The 16,280-nt window shown below is 36.8% G+C and overlaps 1 protein-coding gene across 1 annotated transcript; it reads right to left on the reverse strand.

Annotated features, from left to right (window-relative positions):
• Positions 1 to 3,589: 3,589 nt before the first annotated feature.
• slc1a2a (solute carrier family 1 member 2a) lies at positions 3,590 to 12,080 on the reverse strand. The gene is made up of 10 exons (XM_062416656.1): positions 11,945 to 12,080; positions 11,079 to 11,231; positions 8,827 to 9,077; positions 8,621 to 8,729; positions 7,919 to 8,045; positions 7,481 to 7,714; positions 6,595 to 6,789; positions 6,196 to 6,330; positions 4,788 to 4,998; positions 3,590 to 3,734 (listed from the first exon to the last, which is right to left on the reverse strand). The coding sequence occupies exons 1-10, from the start codon at positions 12,072 to 12,074 to the stop codon at positions 3,663 to 3,665; spliced, it is 1,617 nt and encodes a 538-aa protein (XP_062272640.1). The 5' UTR covers positions 12,075 to 12,080; the 3' UTR covers positions 3,590 to 3,662.
• Positions 12,081 to 16,280: the final 4,200 nt, after the last annotated feature.

The following is a 16,280-nucleotide window of genomic DNA, read 5'->3' on the forward strand; positions in this document are numbered from 1 at the left end:
CAAGGAGAATGGAAAGGCAGCAGAGTACACCGTCATCCCTCTGGAAGAGCTATCTGAGAAATATTCACACTGAGGCTCAGAGACAGACCATCTGGAGGCTTGAGACTCATCGCTGAACTATGAGACTGTTTTTTAGCAGATTCATTCAATTGGAGGAACGGAACTGCCACAGGTGTCGTGCATTTTCACTGCGTGGCCTGGTTTCCATGCCGACTTTCAAAAACTCTTACCATATCTTTACTTTGAAACTGCAACAATATTCTTGCAGTGTATTTATTACCATATCATCCCTTTCATTAACGGTAATATATAAAACTAATCAGGTAAGATGCACAAGTGTCATTTATTTCAACGGAAAGGTCTTTGCAGTTTTTCATTTGCTATCTTTTAATTGTAAATATGTGCAAATTTATATTTTTTACTCACCGGTCTGTTAGTTGACACAAGAATAAGATTCTGTGTCCAGTTGAGTTGATAATGTCTATCTTTGATGTTTTAAGAAAAAAATATTTGTAAATCTCTTGTAATTATATTATTGAAGACTGTGTTGTGAATTGTAACTTATATTAAGATGCTTTGTTGATCTCCCTACATTCATTAATAAAGCTTTGAGAGCTGAATAGTGCTCAGCCCGCTATCTCATTAACCACTTCATCTGCTGTAACATGCACTTATTGAATACTAATATGCTGTATGACAACCTCCCTGATCTGAGAAATAAACACAACGGTAGCTCATCAATAAACATTTATTTGTTTCCCATTAATATTTACACACGAGTATTAAAACATTTACACACGTTCAGTCCATTTGCCTGACAAATATTTGTGTGCTGGGTTATAGTTTATTTAATACTTTCAATACCACTTGCATTCAGACAGTCAAAGTCAAAAGACATTTTGCATCACAATGAATGTCAGACACAAGGAAAATGTTGAATACATGCTTGGACCAGTATGTGCATAGAATCAAAAAGGAGAGATAGAAAATATAAGTTTACTTATCTAAAGATTGTACAGTTTCACGTGTTCATAAAAAAACTAACACTTGCTACACTAGGCCAGGTGATGAAGATATTTATAGAAAGGACCAATAACAAATTAAATAGAAGGAAAACTGATGTAGTAAATTGATAGATAATGTTGTTGTTTTTTTTTACATACATCAGGGTATAATGATAATTACTGAGGAAGACTCTCCAATTTGAAGGAAGGCGGTGCTTGAACACTGGATGGCTTGCTGAGGTCTCACAACATGTAGACATACTGTAGCTGCCAACACCAATAATCTCATGCACACAAAACTATCTTAATGTGCTCATAAACCTTAAATAATCAAATATAGAACCAATGATAAAATTCACTCATTAAATAAGTGAAAAAATATTGATATTTTTTACCCCATTTGGAGCTCAGTATTTTCTCTTAAAAGCAGGTCAATGGAATGTATTATTTGCAAATAAATAAATCTAAGTTCACAACCTACTGAGACGAGTGGCCCATAAGAGGATAATCAACACTGCACTAACATTGTTAAATAGATATAGTTATAGTTATAGAAACTTTTAGCATAGCAAAAACAATTCTGACAGATGACAAAAAATGTCAGTTCTATACATTTCTTTTATACACTTTATCTAAATAGAGTATATACACAAAGTGCAAGGAGGCACTTTAAACAAGAATATATAAGCTGTCGCTTATATTAAAAAAAGAGAAAAAAATAATCCAGTTTTCCGCTAACTTTGAACTGAGTTGCTACACAGGGTTAAACTGAACAACATGTACAGATTCAGCCAACATCCAATGACCTTGTTGCTACGGTTTCAAAATGAATGCCAGTGCTGGAGGCAGACTGTAGCGAGTTAAACATACGTGACCAGAGCTAATTAAGCCTACATGTGATTACAAGCTTGTTATTTGTATTTAAATATACCATGTTCACACTAAACTCTACATAATCCACCATAACAATATATTGTGAGGAAGGCCCAGCCGTCCTCGCGCAGAGTGCAGTAAAGCTGGAGGGATAAATTTCATTTTGTCTGCTAAAATGTGAGTCTCCATGTTCTATTGAAATTAAAACCTTTTATCTAGAAATGTGTTAGTCATCACACTGACTGCACTCTGCAGTTGACATCTTCAAGGCAAGGTTATCATATAGCAAAGAAATAAACAGTTTGAAACAAAACACAGAGGAATGCACTGGCCTGTTCATTGAGAGTTTGAGAGACATCTCCTCATTCTCTTTTTTTCCCTTGTTCATCTTCCTCTCTTGCTCTCAGAAACACACATGAACAAACATAAATCCCAGTATACAGGCATTCTGAATGACTACAAACAAAAATTCAGTGCTTCACTCATAAGGAACATATTTACAAAAAAGAATAAATAAATAATGAACTTTCAGGGCACCCTTGACGTTTTTCTATGATCTGCTTTACGGCTCTCTGCAACACATCCTGTACTGTTTGTTACCACATTTAGAGGCCACAACCTCTCCTCTTATGTTTTAAATCCTAAGCTTTGCTTCTTAGACTTGTCCCTGTGTGTGACATCAGTGTGTAATCCTGTAAGTCAAAAGGTAATGCAGTGCTTTACCATCCTACACTTGCATTATAAAGCAACATGGAGCTCTGTTTCCTTCAGTTAATGTTCTGTTCTCACAAAACCACATTTGCATTATTTGATACTTTGGTCCAGAGTTTATGGATATCTGATATCAAGATTACACAAAACCATTGCTAGTGACAACCCCTCAGTAGTGAATTATTTTGAAAACCTCATCATTCAATGCAAGTGACCTTTTCTGTTTGTTTATGGGTCAACTCCAACTTCCGTATAGGCCTACTTAAACCTTGTATTGAACTGGCAAGGCCATCATCACATAATGTAAAAGTAACACACACCAAGGGATGAATTGAGGTGCTGATCACTGGACGTAAACTTGAGAGTACGAAAAAAGTGTTGCACACTCTGGCTCCGTATGGATTTCTCTTTTATTGAGATGATGTTTCGGCCTTCTTTGAGATCAACAATTGATCTTGAAGATCAATTGTTGATATTGAAGAAGGCCCGAGGGGCAAAGAGACCAATTGTTGATCTTGATGAAGGCCTGAAGGCTGAAATGCCATCTGAATAAAAGAGAAATGTGTATCGAGCCAGAGTGCGACAAACTTTTTTTTCCCTACTCTCGAGGCCATCATCATCCACACACCGTCATCTCTGTTCTTTAAGCTACAAAGAAAATGCTTCAATACAAAATAAAAATGATGTCTCAAAAGGTAGAATAATTCTTTTAGTTGACAAAACAAGAAGCTTGCAGCAGCACCAAGTAAGGCCCTGAGTGTTGTCAACTGTATGTTTTATTCGTTTGTACAAAATGCCTGAAATGCACTAGTTCATTGCAGTTTGTATCTAGTTAGTTCAAATGCAAGATCTAACACAAGTGTATGAGTCTTAGAGTATGTCAATCTCTGGAATAACTATCCAGATTGGTAACTGTTTGGTTTTCCTGTAAAGCTGACTCAGCTAACTTTGTTTTTGCTCTCCTGTTTTTGGGTGCGTATTTTTTTTGTTTTTTTTGTTTTTTTTAAGTTTTGTCAGCAGAAAGTAAAAAGCTGGTGGAACTCAGGGTAAGGCGCAGCAGCATCTGGATCTGCTCTACTCGCATTTCCATGGTTCCTCCTCAACATGGCAGAACTCTGGAGTCTTGCCATTTTTGCCCATGGTGACCTGTAAGCAGTTATTGACATTATCTAACTATGGGGCCAAGGCACCATTATTTTACAAACCATCAGCGGTTGGGAGCAGAGAAGCCAATTTTTTTTTACATTCAGGCCATGTGACTGTGAGGTGGAGGTTTACTATGTGAATCCCCAACACAGAAATACATCAGTGCTGCTGTTTACATGATGGGATTGTTGTTTTTAAGTGACAGAACTATTTGAAAACAGGATTGATTATAGTTTTTCAGAGTTGGCCATGTATTTTATGGATTCTCTGCCCAACCGAATTACAATACTGCTAAGTTATCAAAGCTTTAGCGTCAGATAAAAGTTGCATTGTGCAGACAATACTATACAATATCAACAGAGGTTCTACTGTATGAATGTAATTCTCTAAAATGAAATAAAAACTTATTTGCTTTACTTTGGGAAACTAGCAACATGGACAGCAAAAGATCAAAGATAGGCATTTTATGAATGTATGCATCATTTTGGGTGAAACAGCAGTCTTTATGAATACCACTTGCTACAATTTTTTTTTTTTTTAAATGGACAGTTTGAGATTGAAAACTGTAATTTGGTCAGGGCTGCCAGAAAATACATGTCCAATTGAGTAGTCAAAATAAAAAATAAAAATAAAAACAGTTCTCAATAAAATCAAGACATACCACAACAAAATACAAATCAAATATGACTGTGCACACGCAATAGGATTGGTTGGTGATTAAAAATGAACACTTTCATTTGGATTTCAAGAGAGAAAAAACTGATATTTCAAGATGATTTCAAGTATAATGAAAAAAAGAACAAACTTTGCTGTTGATGAACCTGGTATCACAAAAACTGCTTTTTCAGGTGAATAAATGGGTAAACACATAATTATATAAATATTCATTTAACCCTTTTTAAAGAAAATCATTTCCTTTAAAAATATGACATTTACTATTCACATAGACAAAAGTACACCAGTACAGGACGTCACATAGACAGGAAACACAAACACAGAGTCGGGGAGGATTCTCTACATACAAGTCTCTATGTCCGTTAACGTGAAATGTACCTTGCAGTCGTCTATCAAGATTGAGTTGTGGTGAGTGTATACATTCTGGTTGCTGTTATTTTCAAAGTAGGATTGTGTCTTTGCCATCTCAAACTCATCCATCCGGCTCTGCTGAGCATCGAATGAATCCAGCTCATCTTTGGAAAGATGGTACACGATACCTGCTCCGTATGAGTCCCCAACCACGTTTACTGAGGTACGGAAACGATCCCTGCATGTTGAAAAGGAGATTGAAAGGAAAGCTATCAATGAAAGCAAAAGAGAACAGTGTAGGAGCAAGAAAATGTGTGTTTGTTCTTGTTTTTCTTTCAAATTGCTTTTACTTTTGGGATTTCCTTTTGGGAAGAGAGAGAGTCCCACTGATACTCAGAAGCAGTTCACTAAAAGAAAAATATTTCTATGTCTGACTGTGTGAATGTTCTTAGTATTTAGGTTAATTAATTTCTCATGAATCGTAAAAGGGTTTCCGCTTTTCATATGAATTACTCACAGACACATTTAGCCCAAGGGTCAATATGATACTGGTAATCAGATGAGGGTGTAGGTGGGGCACCTTGTTCTCAAATGAGTAATATTAGTCTAGTTGCCAACAGAGAAGAAAGAGCCAATACTTTATTACCCGAAATGGATGATGCAGTTCTATTTTTTTTAATTAACCCAGGAATGTCAGTGAGTAGGCACATGGAGCGGTAAAACTGTATGTCTGCAAAAAAGTCATCAAAGCTTGAAATCCAGAGTTTTGTAGAGACAAGTAGAACATGCTCACTGCTCACTCTGTAATGAGACACACTATCAAAAAAACCTGTACACTAAACTAAAGCCAGGCATCTGTTTTAATTCAATCTGCTGGTTTAGGTGTGTGTGTGTGTGTGTGTGTGTGTGTGTGTGTGTGTGTGTGTGTGTGTGTGTGTGTGTGTGTGTGTGTGTGTGTGTGTATTCTGTGAACTCTGAAAGTTGTCAAAACAGAAAATTAAAAACATTTCTCATTAAAAACTTTATCCATGTCAATATGTAATGTTTAATGACATCTAGGTCATTAAACTGTACACGTTCAGAGTACTGCAGCCAGGAAAGCAAACAAGAAAAGGGACATTTTTGGTTAGATGTGGGGGGAAAAAAGATGATATCTATAAATATATGGTTGAAAGTCTGCAAAGTTGTGCTTTGAAGCTGCAAGTTAAACATACAATGTGCATTCTATGTTTGTCATTTCAAATGATGTGTGTTGATGATATATGTTATTTTTGGGATTGTTAAGAGTTTGTGGGTCAAAAACACTTTTCATACATAAATATTATAACGTTGTGCATTAGAAGTATCAGGTCAAATGGTGAAAAAAACAGAAGAAGCTCAAAGGTGTTAAAAGGCAGCACAGTAATGTGACACTGATATGTGTATTGTCACTCACAGCAGCCAGTCAACAGCCACCAGGAGGCTGATGTCCTGAGTGGGCAGCCCCACAGCTGTGAGGATCAGAAGCATCGTCACAAGTCCGGCACTGGGGATACTGGCTGCTCCAACACTGGCAAGGGTGGCTGTCATACTAAAAAAGAGAGAAGTTCAACCCTCAGAGCACAAACCACAATCTGTTAGGCACCAACATACAGAATCCACAATGTACTTTCAATAGTCAGTTAATGTGTTTCTAATGAAATTGTGATACATTTTATTATGTTATTATGGTACTTAATGTTGCTAATAGATTAAATTCTGATCACTAAATCCTGGTATGTTGAATTTCACTGATCTATTCCCAAAATGTTATCTTGCAAATGTGCAGTTACACTTTCTGTAGCTAAATTCTCACCTGACAGTAACAATCTGGCCCCAGTCGAGGTCAATCCCATTCATCTGAGCGATGAAGATGGCAGCCACGGCCTCATAAAGTGCTGTGCCGTCCATGTTTATAGTAGCACCCACTGGGAGGACAAAACGAGTTACTCTCTTGTCGATGCCCAGGTTCTCCTCTAAGCATCGGAACGTGACAGGCAAAGTTCCAGCGCTGTGGAAAAATAAACACGGGGAAATGCTTTATTGCAACAGCTGTGCGCAGTGTGGTCTGCAAGCTCTGCACCCAATCTGGAACAAAAAAAATGCAGAGATAAATAACTATAACAAATTACAGAGAATTAATTTGGCTGGGTCACACTTGATATTGCAGTAATTTTGAAACTTAATTACACTATTCTTCTATTCAAACTGAAATAAATTGATCTATGTATATGTATTAATTGTTAATTTCTCTCATAAAGGCTAATATAGGCTAATACTTTCATGAGTTTTACTTCTCTAAAGAAACAAAGACTCATGCTACTTTGGATTTAGTTTAAGTATGAATGCCAAAGCGAAATAGCGTTTATGACTGAGTGGTTGTTTTGTTTGTTTTGTCTGATGGTTAAAAATTGCTTCTTGTAAATGTTGGAGCAGCGAGCAGGCAGCAACTTGAAAGAACTGAATTCACCTCAGGAGGGGAAAGAACGCATCTTATGTCATTAATAATACATTGAGTAAAGTAACCATATCCCACATAGAAGCAAAGCTGGGAGGACTACTTCATAAATACAACTTGAAATAAAGTACTGTTGTTTTTTACGGCCATAGATGAAAGCATGTCTACTTTGCTCAGCAATGTCAGGGAGCTTGAATCATATTTGAGACACAAAAATGGACACAAAGGCAGAAATGTATCGTACCTGGATGCTGTTCCAAGTGCGGTGACCCACGCCTGGAATATTCCCATGAAGAATGTGAAGGGGTTTTCTTTTACTATAACAAAATATATTAACGGAAGGAAGATGCCTCCATGTATGATGAGGCCCACTATCACAGTGACCATATACATCCCCAGCTGCCTAGCAACCACCTCCAAGTCAGCAATGGAGATGATCTTCCCACAGATGAGGCAGGCAATACCAATGGGTGAGTACCTGATAATAGACAAGACATGCTATTTTTGTGATGTTATATACATACACACTGTATTTCTGCAGGTATATTATTAGTATTTTGAATATATTAATATATGGTATATCTTAGCTGTGGCATAATAAGCATCAATGTCATTTTTGGTCAGACCAAAAAAAAACGACAATTATTTGGCAGTGTTACTGAATGTGGAGTGGTGCACTTACCACATAATTGCGCCAACGATTTTCATGACAATCTCATTCAGGACGTTGAAAAACTCCAACATCAGCTTTGCCTTCTCTCCCATTTTCCCCATGATAACTCCAAAAGCAACAAAGAATCCAATCAAACCTGGAAAAAACAAAATACAGTAAAGATTCATTTGTTTTTTAATCAATGATCATGTAGAATATTTAGATCCTGGACAGAGGTTGCAAAGAAGCCCAGCTAGATTTAAATTAATTGTTACATCCACCAAGGAACTTATGTTTTTGGGCTTATTTGTCTATTTGTCTGTAACCAGTATAGCTAAAGACCACATTTTTAGAGTTGATTCATAATTGCTTGATTTGAGTTCACCTCTACTTATGAACACTTTCATCAGTAGTTTTCACAAACATCATCATTTTTTTCATGAAATTATGAACTTGCCTGACCAAAAAATAAATATATAAATAAAATGATATCACTGAATGTATATAAGCATGTATTTTGATATACATCCAGATTAAGATTTAAAAATTCTATATATGTATTATCAAGATTAGAATTAAAACCGATTGGGCAGCTATATGTATGATATTTTTTCTTATGGCTTTCTGTTTTGTTTATGTAACTTGAAATAAAAAAAGAACTTTTTTTTTTCTTCAGCGAATGCCCTTTGGTGTCAGTTGTGCAGTGGGTGTGTTTTCAAACTCTTCACCTACCCAGGACATTCATCCCACTCTTGAACTGAAGCGACCTCTTGAGTGTGAACTGTGGAGGTCCTTTAGTTCTGTTAGTGGGCACCGGTACTTTGGTAGTTACTGTCTGGATCTAGATGAGAAGAAAAGAAAAGAAGAAAACGTTGCAGCTACTGACAGATGAATCAGACTCTTTATGGTGGGTGAAAACAATTCTCCGAGACTCCTACCTGCTGGAAGCAGGCCTGCACCAAGTTCTCCGGGAAAAGATTTCGGATAAGATCAAAGAGAGCGTCCATACTGGACACATCGTCGTTCTTCTTTCCCTGTCCAAGATTAGCTCTCAGTTTGGGGTTGCCAGGATGGATGAGCAGCACCAGGATCACTCCCAGGATAGCTGCAATCACTGTTGTTGTCATGTAGTACACCATGGCTCTGGTGCCTAAACGGCCGCTTGATTTAGCGTCCAAGCCAGCTAATCCTGTTGGGATACATTTTACAAGAAAATCCCATTAGTGTCAAATATTTAAGCTATATAGATATACTGAATGTTTCTGCATAGATACTATAATTGACCTGTTTCTTCTCTCAAACTCTATTTTGATTCATTTAAAATCAGTGCTTTTTTATAGATCTACCTGTTTCTCTGGTTAGATTAAAAAATGTACTTGATCACTTCTCCTCATCAATCTGATGCATACGTCATATTTCAGGTGCCTGTACAGTCTTGCTGGTGTTCTTTTCCAAACAGTATCCAATCATTCAAATTTATGATCTCCGAAGTTGAAAGGCTAATTCACAAACTATGAGGAAATGTCGCAAGAGTATGTTTACCATTCTAAAAGCATGTCTACACATGCACTTTAATTGCACACCTGTACTTAGATAGACCCACCACTGACACTGACACTTATTTAAAAAATGTTAATTAGTTGTAAGCTGAATGTCTCATGTAAATCTTTTGACTTCAGGGTTTGATTTGTCACTGTGATAGCAGGAGATTGTGACATGTTCTTTTCAGTTGATTTAGTGGAGAACTCGAGGCGAATTGACTGAACAGTACTACATTTTTGTATAACATCAGTTTTCAGCAGGTGTATTGTGTTCTGAGGATGATTGAGTTTGCTGACGAAGGCCTACCAGAAGTCCTGTGCACTGCCAAAGTTGTGGAGGACAATATTTTAAATTTGCCTGTTTTGTACTATATACAGTATGTCCAATATTACATGTACAGGTGGTGTTCTTCATTAAATCAGGTTGATGTCTGGGGCCAGTTGATACATGATTATAGTTTAGCAGTATCTTAGTTTATAATGTTGTTATACTGTATGTATTGCCAAAGTATGACAGCCAAAATGGGCCGAGGAGAGGACTGATGTAGAAAATGAGTTTTATGTGTTTCTTATGTACAATTTTTTTAATGATTATTAGGGGGATGTTTCGAAATCGATGTTGTCCTTTACATCAATTTTTAATGCAAAGTTGTAGTATATCTCATGAGTGATTTGACATTAGAACATGGACCCTAACAGCAACAGAATAACAGTCACTCCCTTAAAGGATAGGTTCACATTGTATTTTAAATGCAATAATTAGTTCTCCTGTTCATACTAACTGCAAAGTATAAAGTCCTACAGCAATTCCAATATAATCAAAAGAGGGCAGAATCAGCAGTACTTGTTTGATTTTTAATGCTTTCTATCGTTCAACTGATGCTTCTGCCGTCTGAGCTCGACTAAATCAAATGAATATCTTACAAATATACAGCCTGTACTAAAAAGACTGCAACTTCTGTAAGGTACCCACTTATTCTTTTTGATTCAGACTGCTGAAATCTCATATTAGCATTTTCTGACTAAATTTTGTCCCCAATTTCTTACACTGAAAGTGCTTTAAGTGGGTATCACTGTGTGGCCAGTATATGCAGGAGAAATTATTACAGTGAATAAAAACTGCTTCAATGCACAAACATACACAAGTGTTGGCATTGTTTTGAGAAAGAACTGAAAATTGAAAACCTATCTTTTAATCAGGTCTATAGTAATCTAGATGTATGATAACATACGACTGTAAAGACATCTTACATTGCAATGAAGGTGTAGCCAATGTGCTTTAATTTGCATACATGGCCATTTCAATGGAAATGTCGTCAGTTGCACTACTAACAATCTGACATAAGTACTTTATATCTATAGTACATGTCAATAGCTGTGGTCCTAGATTCATTGGAAGTGCTGTGTGTTTAAGTGTGCAAAGACATTGAAATATTCTTGTCCAAAATACACCCAACCACACAGCTTATTTGCCTGTGCTGAATTTTTTAAGATTTTGTTGTTTTTTTTGCCTGAAACTCCCACTCTTCCTTCTCTCCTGTTGTGATTCAGCTCCAGGGTAGCAACAAGCTGCACCATGTGGCCTCATTTCAGGCCAGTTGTCAGCAAATTGAGCAGAACATTTGCAGCAAGTGTGGTACCTCACCCACCTGTGACCAAACTGGAGACAACAAGAGGCAAAATAAGCATCTTCAGCATCCTCATTAGGATCTCTCCCGGGAAGGCGATCATCATAACGACATCGGGAGGGAGAGGCGATATGTGCCGCAACAGCATTCCAGTAATGGAGCCCAGAAACACACCTGAGCGGGCGAGAAGAGACAAATCAAATACAAAGCCAGGTGAATCTGAGCCATGAGAAACTATTTTCACACTATCAGTGACAATGGATCAAAGATCAACAATATCTACTTCTGTTGAAATATATCAAGAACATCTCATTAGAGAGATTAGAGAATATTGCAACCTCTCACCTGAGATTCACAGTGCCATGCTGTTAACTACAGTTTCTGTGATAATTACATGACAAACAAAATCTTAAACTTCACTTATGTTTCACCTAAGTGTACTTTTGTATGTACACTCCAGTTACAGCATGAGTCACATGCAAAAATGACCCCAGAGCCAGAATATTATGAAGTTCTTTTTTCCTTTGAGTGAATGCTATTTTAACATCAGCACAAAGAAAAAAGCTGTATACTATTTTCATATTTTAAATATCATCTAGTAAAAAGTATTGACTTCCCACAGGGGAGGCTCAGTGGTTGGTACTCTTGCTTCTCAGCATGACTTGAATTTGGATTTCGAAGTCTTGGATTTTTAAAAGCTGGGTCCTTTTTGTGTGGAGTTTGCATGTTTATACTCTATCTGACTGTCTTGTGATGCAAAACACATGCAGGTAAGTAAATTAACTAGGTGTAATTGTGTTGGCCAGTGCTTATATATGTGTTAGCACTGTGACAGTGTGGTAGTGTAGATGAAGATGTACTCTGCCTCTCAAGTTACTGAAACTTACCAAGAATTGTGAGGGTGAGAACCATATTCTTCATGACTTTATCGCACAGACTGCTACATAGGTTGTCTGTACTGTCCACTGTGGGCTGCAAGTGGCTCTCATCCATCCTGACCTCCACTTGCTTCTGCATTTTGTTGGCACTATAAAAGAAGTAAACAAGGAAGAGGATGTTGTATTATAATATGGAAATTTCTGCACTGGAAATATATGATTTGAAGCATCAGGTTTGCAATAAAAAACATGATATCAAGTTTGAGCTAAGAGAAGTGTTAATGTTAGCTGATGTATGAAGATTTACCCAGAGTTGAAGAAAAAAGGAGATTGAAAATTATAATTGGGGATACGCAAAGATTCAGAGCTGTGCCTTTTAGTAGAAGAATCCCAATATGAAACAAATTGTACACTTAATGCACAATTTTTAGGCATAAATTAAAAAGGAGCATCTGTTTTGGCCCAACAAATATAATCATGCCCTGTTCCCAGGTGGGAAGACAGTGAGGGATTATACTGTTGTTACTGCATTTGCAAACTCCTACATTTAGCTGTTGAACAGTTGTTTGCAGGGAAGGGGGTTTGACGTTGGAGGATAACATAAAAGAAGCATTGTATGCCTGTCAACAAACCAACATAGAGTTAGCAGTTGTAGTAAAGCATTACTGGCTTTATGAAACAGAGGAGGCCCCTCAGGATAAAAGACTACTATTTTTAAAAAGTGCTCATCGTGTAAGCAATGCAGGTACATGCACACATGATTAAATGCAATTTGTTATGCATGCTCGGCATTCTCAGTCCATGAAAAGCTGTATAAAGTTCACAGATGGCCTTTCATAATTAGCGACTGACATTCCCAAACAATTAGTGCAGAATCAATAAAGAATGTGTTTATAATCTGCATTTTAAACAAATTTTCCAGTTTTACTTTCTAAATTTGAATAAACACAACACCAGCTGTTACTTATAACCTCCCCTCTGCTACTGCTTTTGTTGCTTCTGTTGGATGTCTATACATGATAATTTATGATAATTTGAGATCTTTGAGACACAAGAAAACCTTTTTTAGAAGCTCTTACTGTGTATATACACACGTATTATGTGTTTGTGTTATGTGGTCAGTGGTTTATGTTTTCAGCCCACTCAAGTGCTCTGCCTCAAGGACTTCAATATCAGATGTTAATTTCAGAACACAGTCTTTTCCTACTATTTGTTCCTTTATCGTACTATTTCATTACATCGCTGACGCAACAAGTATCTCAGGTTTGTTGTGGTCTGGCGTAAAGCCTCTTTGACTTAAAGATCAGCTCTCCCCCGTGCAGCCTTTAAATCCTCTGTAGAGCACAGACGTGCACAGTTACGTAACAGTGAAAGCCCGTATCATTTAGACACTATTGACCTTCAAGACTTGAACACCTGGAATTTTAATTAAAGCAGCAAACACAACAGAAAAGTACTTTATTTCACCGAGCACAGGTTGTGTGTGAAGAGGAACGTTTCTTACAATAACTTTTTAAATATTTTATTAGCAGACAATTCACAGCAGAAAAGGGAGACACAGTTTCAATTTTTGGAAATATAATGTACACTCCCACCCACATTCAATAATATATTCCATAATTCAGTATTTAAAATGACCTTCTGTACAACATGAAAGAGAGGAGGGAACATGTAAGGTGAGGACAGAACAATTGCCAAGTCAATCACACCTGTCTGATACACTGTGCTCTAGTATTAATGAGACTTAAGCCTTTTAAAGAGGATAAAATTAGCACCTCCAGCACACAAGTGATTGTGTTATGTAACAGAAAAGGGGCTTCCCAGGAAAAGTCAAGGTGTCACCACCACCTACCTGACGACTGTTATGCAGTAGATTACTAATTTGAATCCAAAACTTCAGCGTAGGGATCAAACTTTTCCCTGTTTTCTTACTAGATAATGACTAGATAATCTAAAGCTCTGAAATTAACCAATTAAGACAAACAAAAGTCCTTAAGCGTAATCACTGGTAGATGTGGAGGCAGTTTAGCTCCTAAGGAAGTAAATGTTTGACAAAGTGAGGGATACTGTTTCTGATGCAAGCTGGTATTTTATGCTGTTACCGTTACGAACGGTACATAATACAATATCTAATAGATGCAAAAGGGTCAAAGGGCAGAATAAGATACACACAATGTTTTTTAAAAAGCAATGACAAAATAATCTGAAGATCTACATACATCATCTACTAATATATATATATATAGATGTACAAATGACAGTATAGTCTTACAGCAGTTATTTCTGGGCACAGCCGAGCAGAGCTATTCCTGCATCAGTGATGTATCATTCCACTTTCAAGGGAAATCTGCTGAATATTTTGATAAAAAGCTCTTTAGTGCCAGTGTTTTGATGACTCACAGTATAACCACATTACTATATGCTACAGAATTAATCTAATAATGCTTACCAGTTGTTCTGCATGTTGTTATGGAATGAAATGGTATTTCAGGAGACTGACTAAACAGCCATCAGCGTCAGAGAAAAAACTACCAAAGTCATGACATGAAGTATATTAAATCCAGTTAGAACCTCACAAAAAAGTCTCTCCAGAAAGGATGCGTCAGTCCTTTAAAAAATCTGCAGATCTATTTTTCCTTAGCTTTCAAACATACAACAACTTTTCAGATACCCGCTTAATCAGCTGCAGGGAGGCGCATTAAGGTAAACTGACTAACCTGAAGGTTTGACAGAAGTCACCAAGACACGAAGGGTGGAGTCAACTTGCTAAGATTAGCGAGGAGTGAAATCCCTGTTGTTGTCATTTTCAAAGCACTGACTTTTGTTTTTATTTACTTCTTCCAGCAGGAATGATTATGATTGTTTTGGATGTGAAAACAGTTGAAATAAGGTCCAGAATGATTAAAAAACTAGAAATGATTTTTGATTTAATCTTCACCCAAAACTCAACACTTGTTATACTGCACGTTTTGTTGTTCTAGCAGAGCTTTAATTTCAATGCAACCTCTTCAGGAAATTGCTGGCACATTAAATACACTTTGATTAATCTGTCCCAACCATTAAGGATGTTATCTGTGTTATAACACAGATGGTATCCTGATGGGATAAATGTGAGGTAATTGTGGTTCCTGTACATCCGCTCTACTGACCAGCTTCACACATTGAGATATATTTAAGGGAGGAAAACATTGAGACTCAGCTAAGATACCCCAACGTTGTAAATACATTAAAGATCAAGCATTTGCTTTGATATTTTCCTGTAATAATACACTCATTTCTCACCTGACTTTCCTGCTTTTAATCTCTGTCAAGTAACACAGTTTACAAATGATTGATCAAATGTGTCTTTTTGTTTGTGCCATGAATTTAACCTGGGCTACTGCTGCTGCTATTTTTAAATCCACAAATATTCTCCAGAACATGACTGAGCTTTTGCAAGCTAAGTGATTTTGTTTGTTATGATAAATGTGATACATTTGGGTTAATTTGCATGCATCATTAACATGTGAACCTGTTAAGATAAAGGCGTAAATTCTATGTCAGCTCCTTGATTTATGTTAAGTATGAAGTTCACAGTAAACAATAACTTTCAAATTAGGCATACAAATGGTTCAAGGAGAATTCATTTAGTAAAATAAAAGTTGATTATGAGAGCAAAATGGAAAAACTGATTGCAGCTGTTCCCTCAGCACATTTTAGTGTTTAATCAGATATCAATTATAGCTTATATTTGGGAGAGATGTGTTATTTCTGACAAGTTTTAATGGAGATTTTACCCGGCAAGACGCTTCATACCCTCAATAACAACAACACTGGATTGTTTGAGATAACTTGATAATTTGGATGAAGGCAAATAAAAAGCAAATCAAAGGAAATATCAACTTTTCATTATTTTCTAATTACATTTGTTTTATTCCAATAAGATGATCCTGACAGTTCTTCATGCTGCTTTGTTAACAGTCACAATCTTTTTACTGTCATGAGTCATATCCAGAGACACATGTTCAGTTCTGTGTAGTTAAGTGGCCTTTGTGCCATTATTCTCTTCCTGGAAGTCACTGAGGCACATGTCAGACTCACTCATGGTGATATTGCAGTTATACATGCAGTCATTTGATGGTGTTGCCATGACAGCATTTGTTCTTTAATGCCATATTTGGCGTGACCAATTTTTGAATACGGACAAGATGATTACCTAGGTGTGCGTGTGTGTGTGTGTGACATCATTGTCGCCATTTTTAAATTACAGAGAGTCGTCATGTGCCTACATAGTCTCTTTTTATAGGTTAGTCATGATGCTGCGCCATCATTAATCCTTATTAATCATTATCAACAATATAATTCG

This window comes from Scomber scombrus, chromosome 1 (genome assembly GCF_963691925.1).
Source record: "Scomber scombrus chromosome 1, fScoSco1.1, whole genome shotgun sequence".
Taxonomy (NCBI): Eukaryota; Metazoa; Chordata; class Actinopteri; order Scombriformes; family Scombridae; genus Scomber; species Scomber scombrus.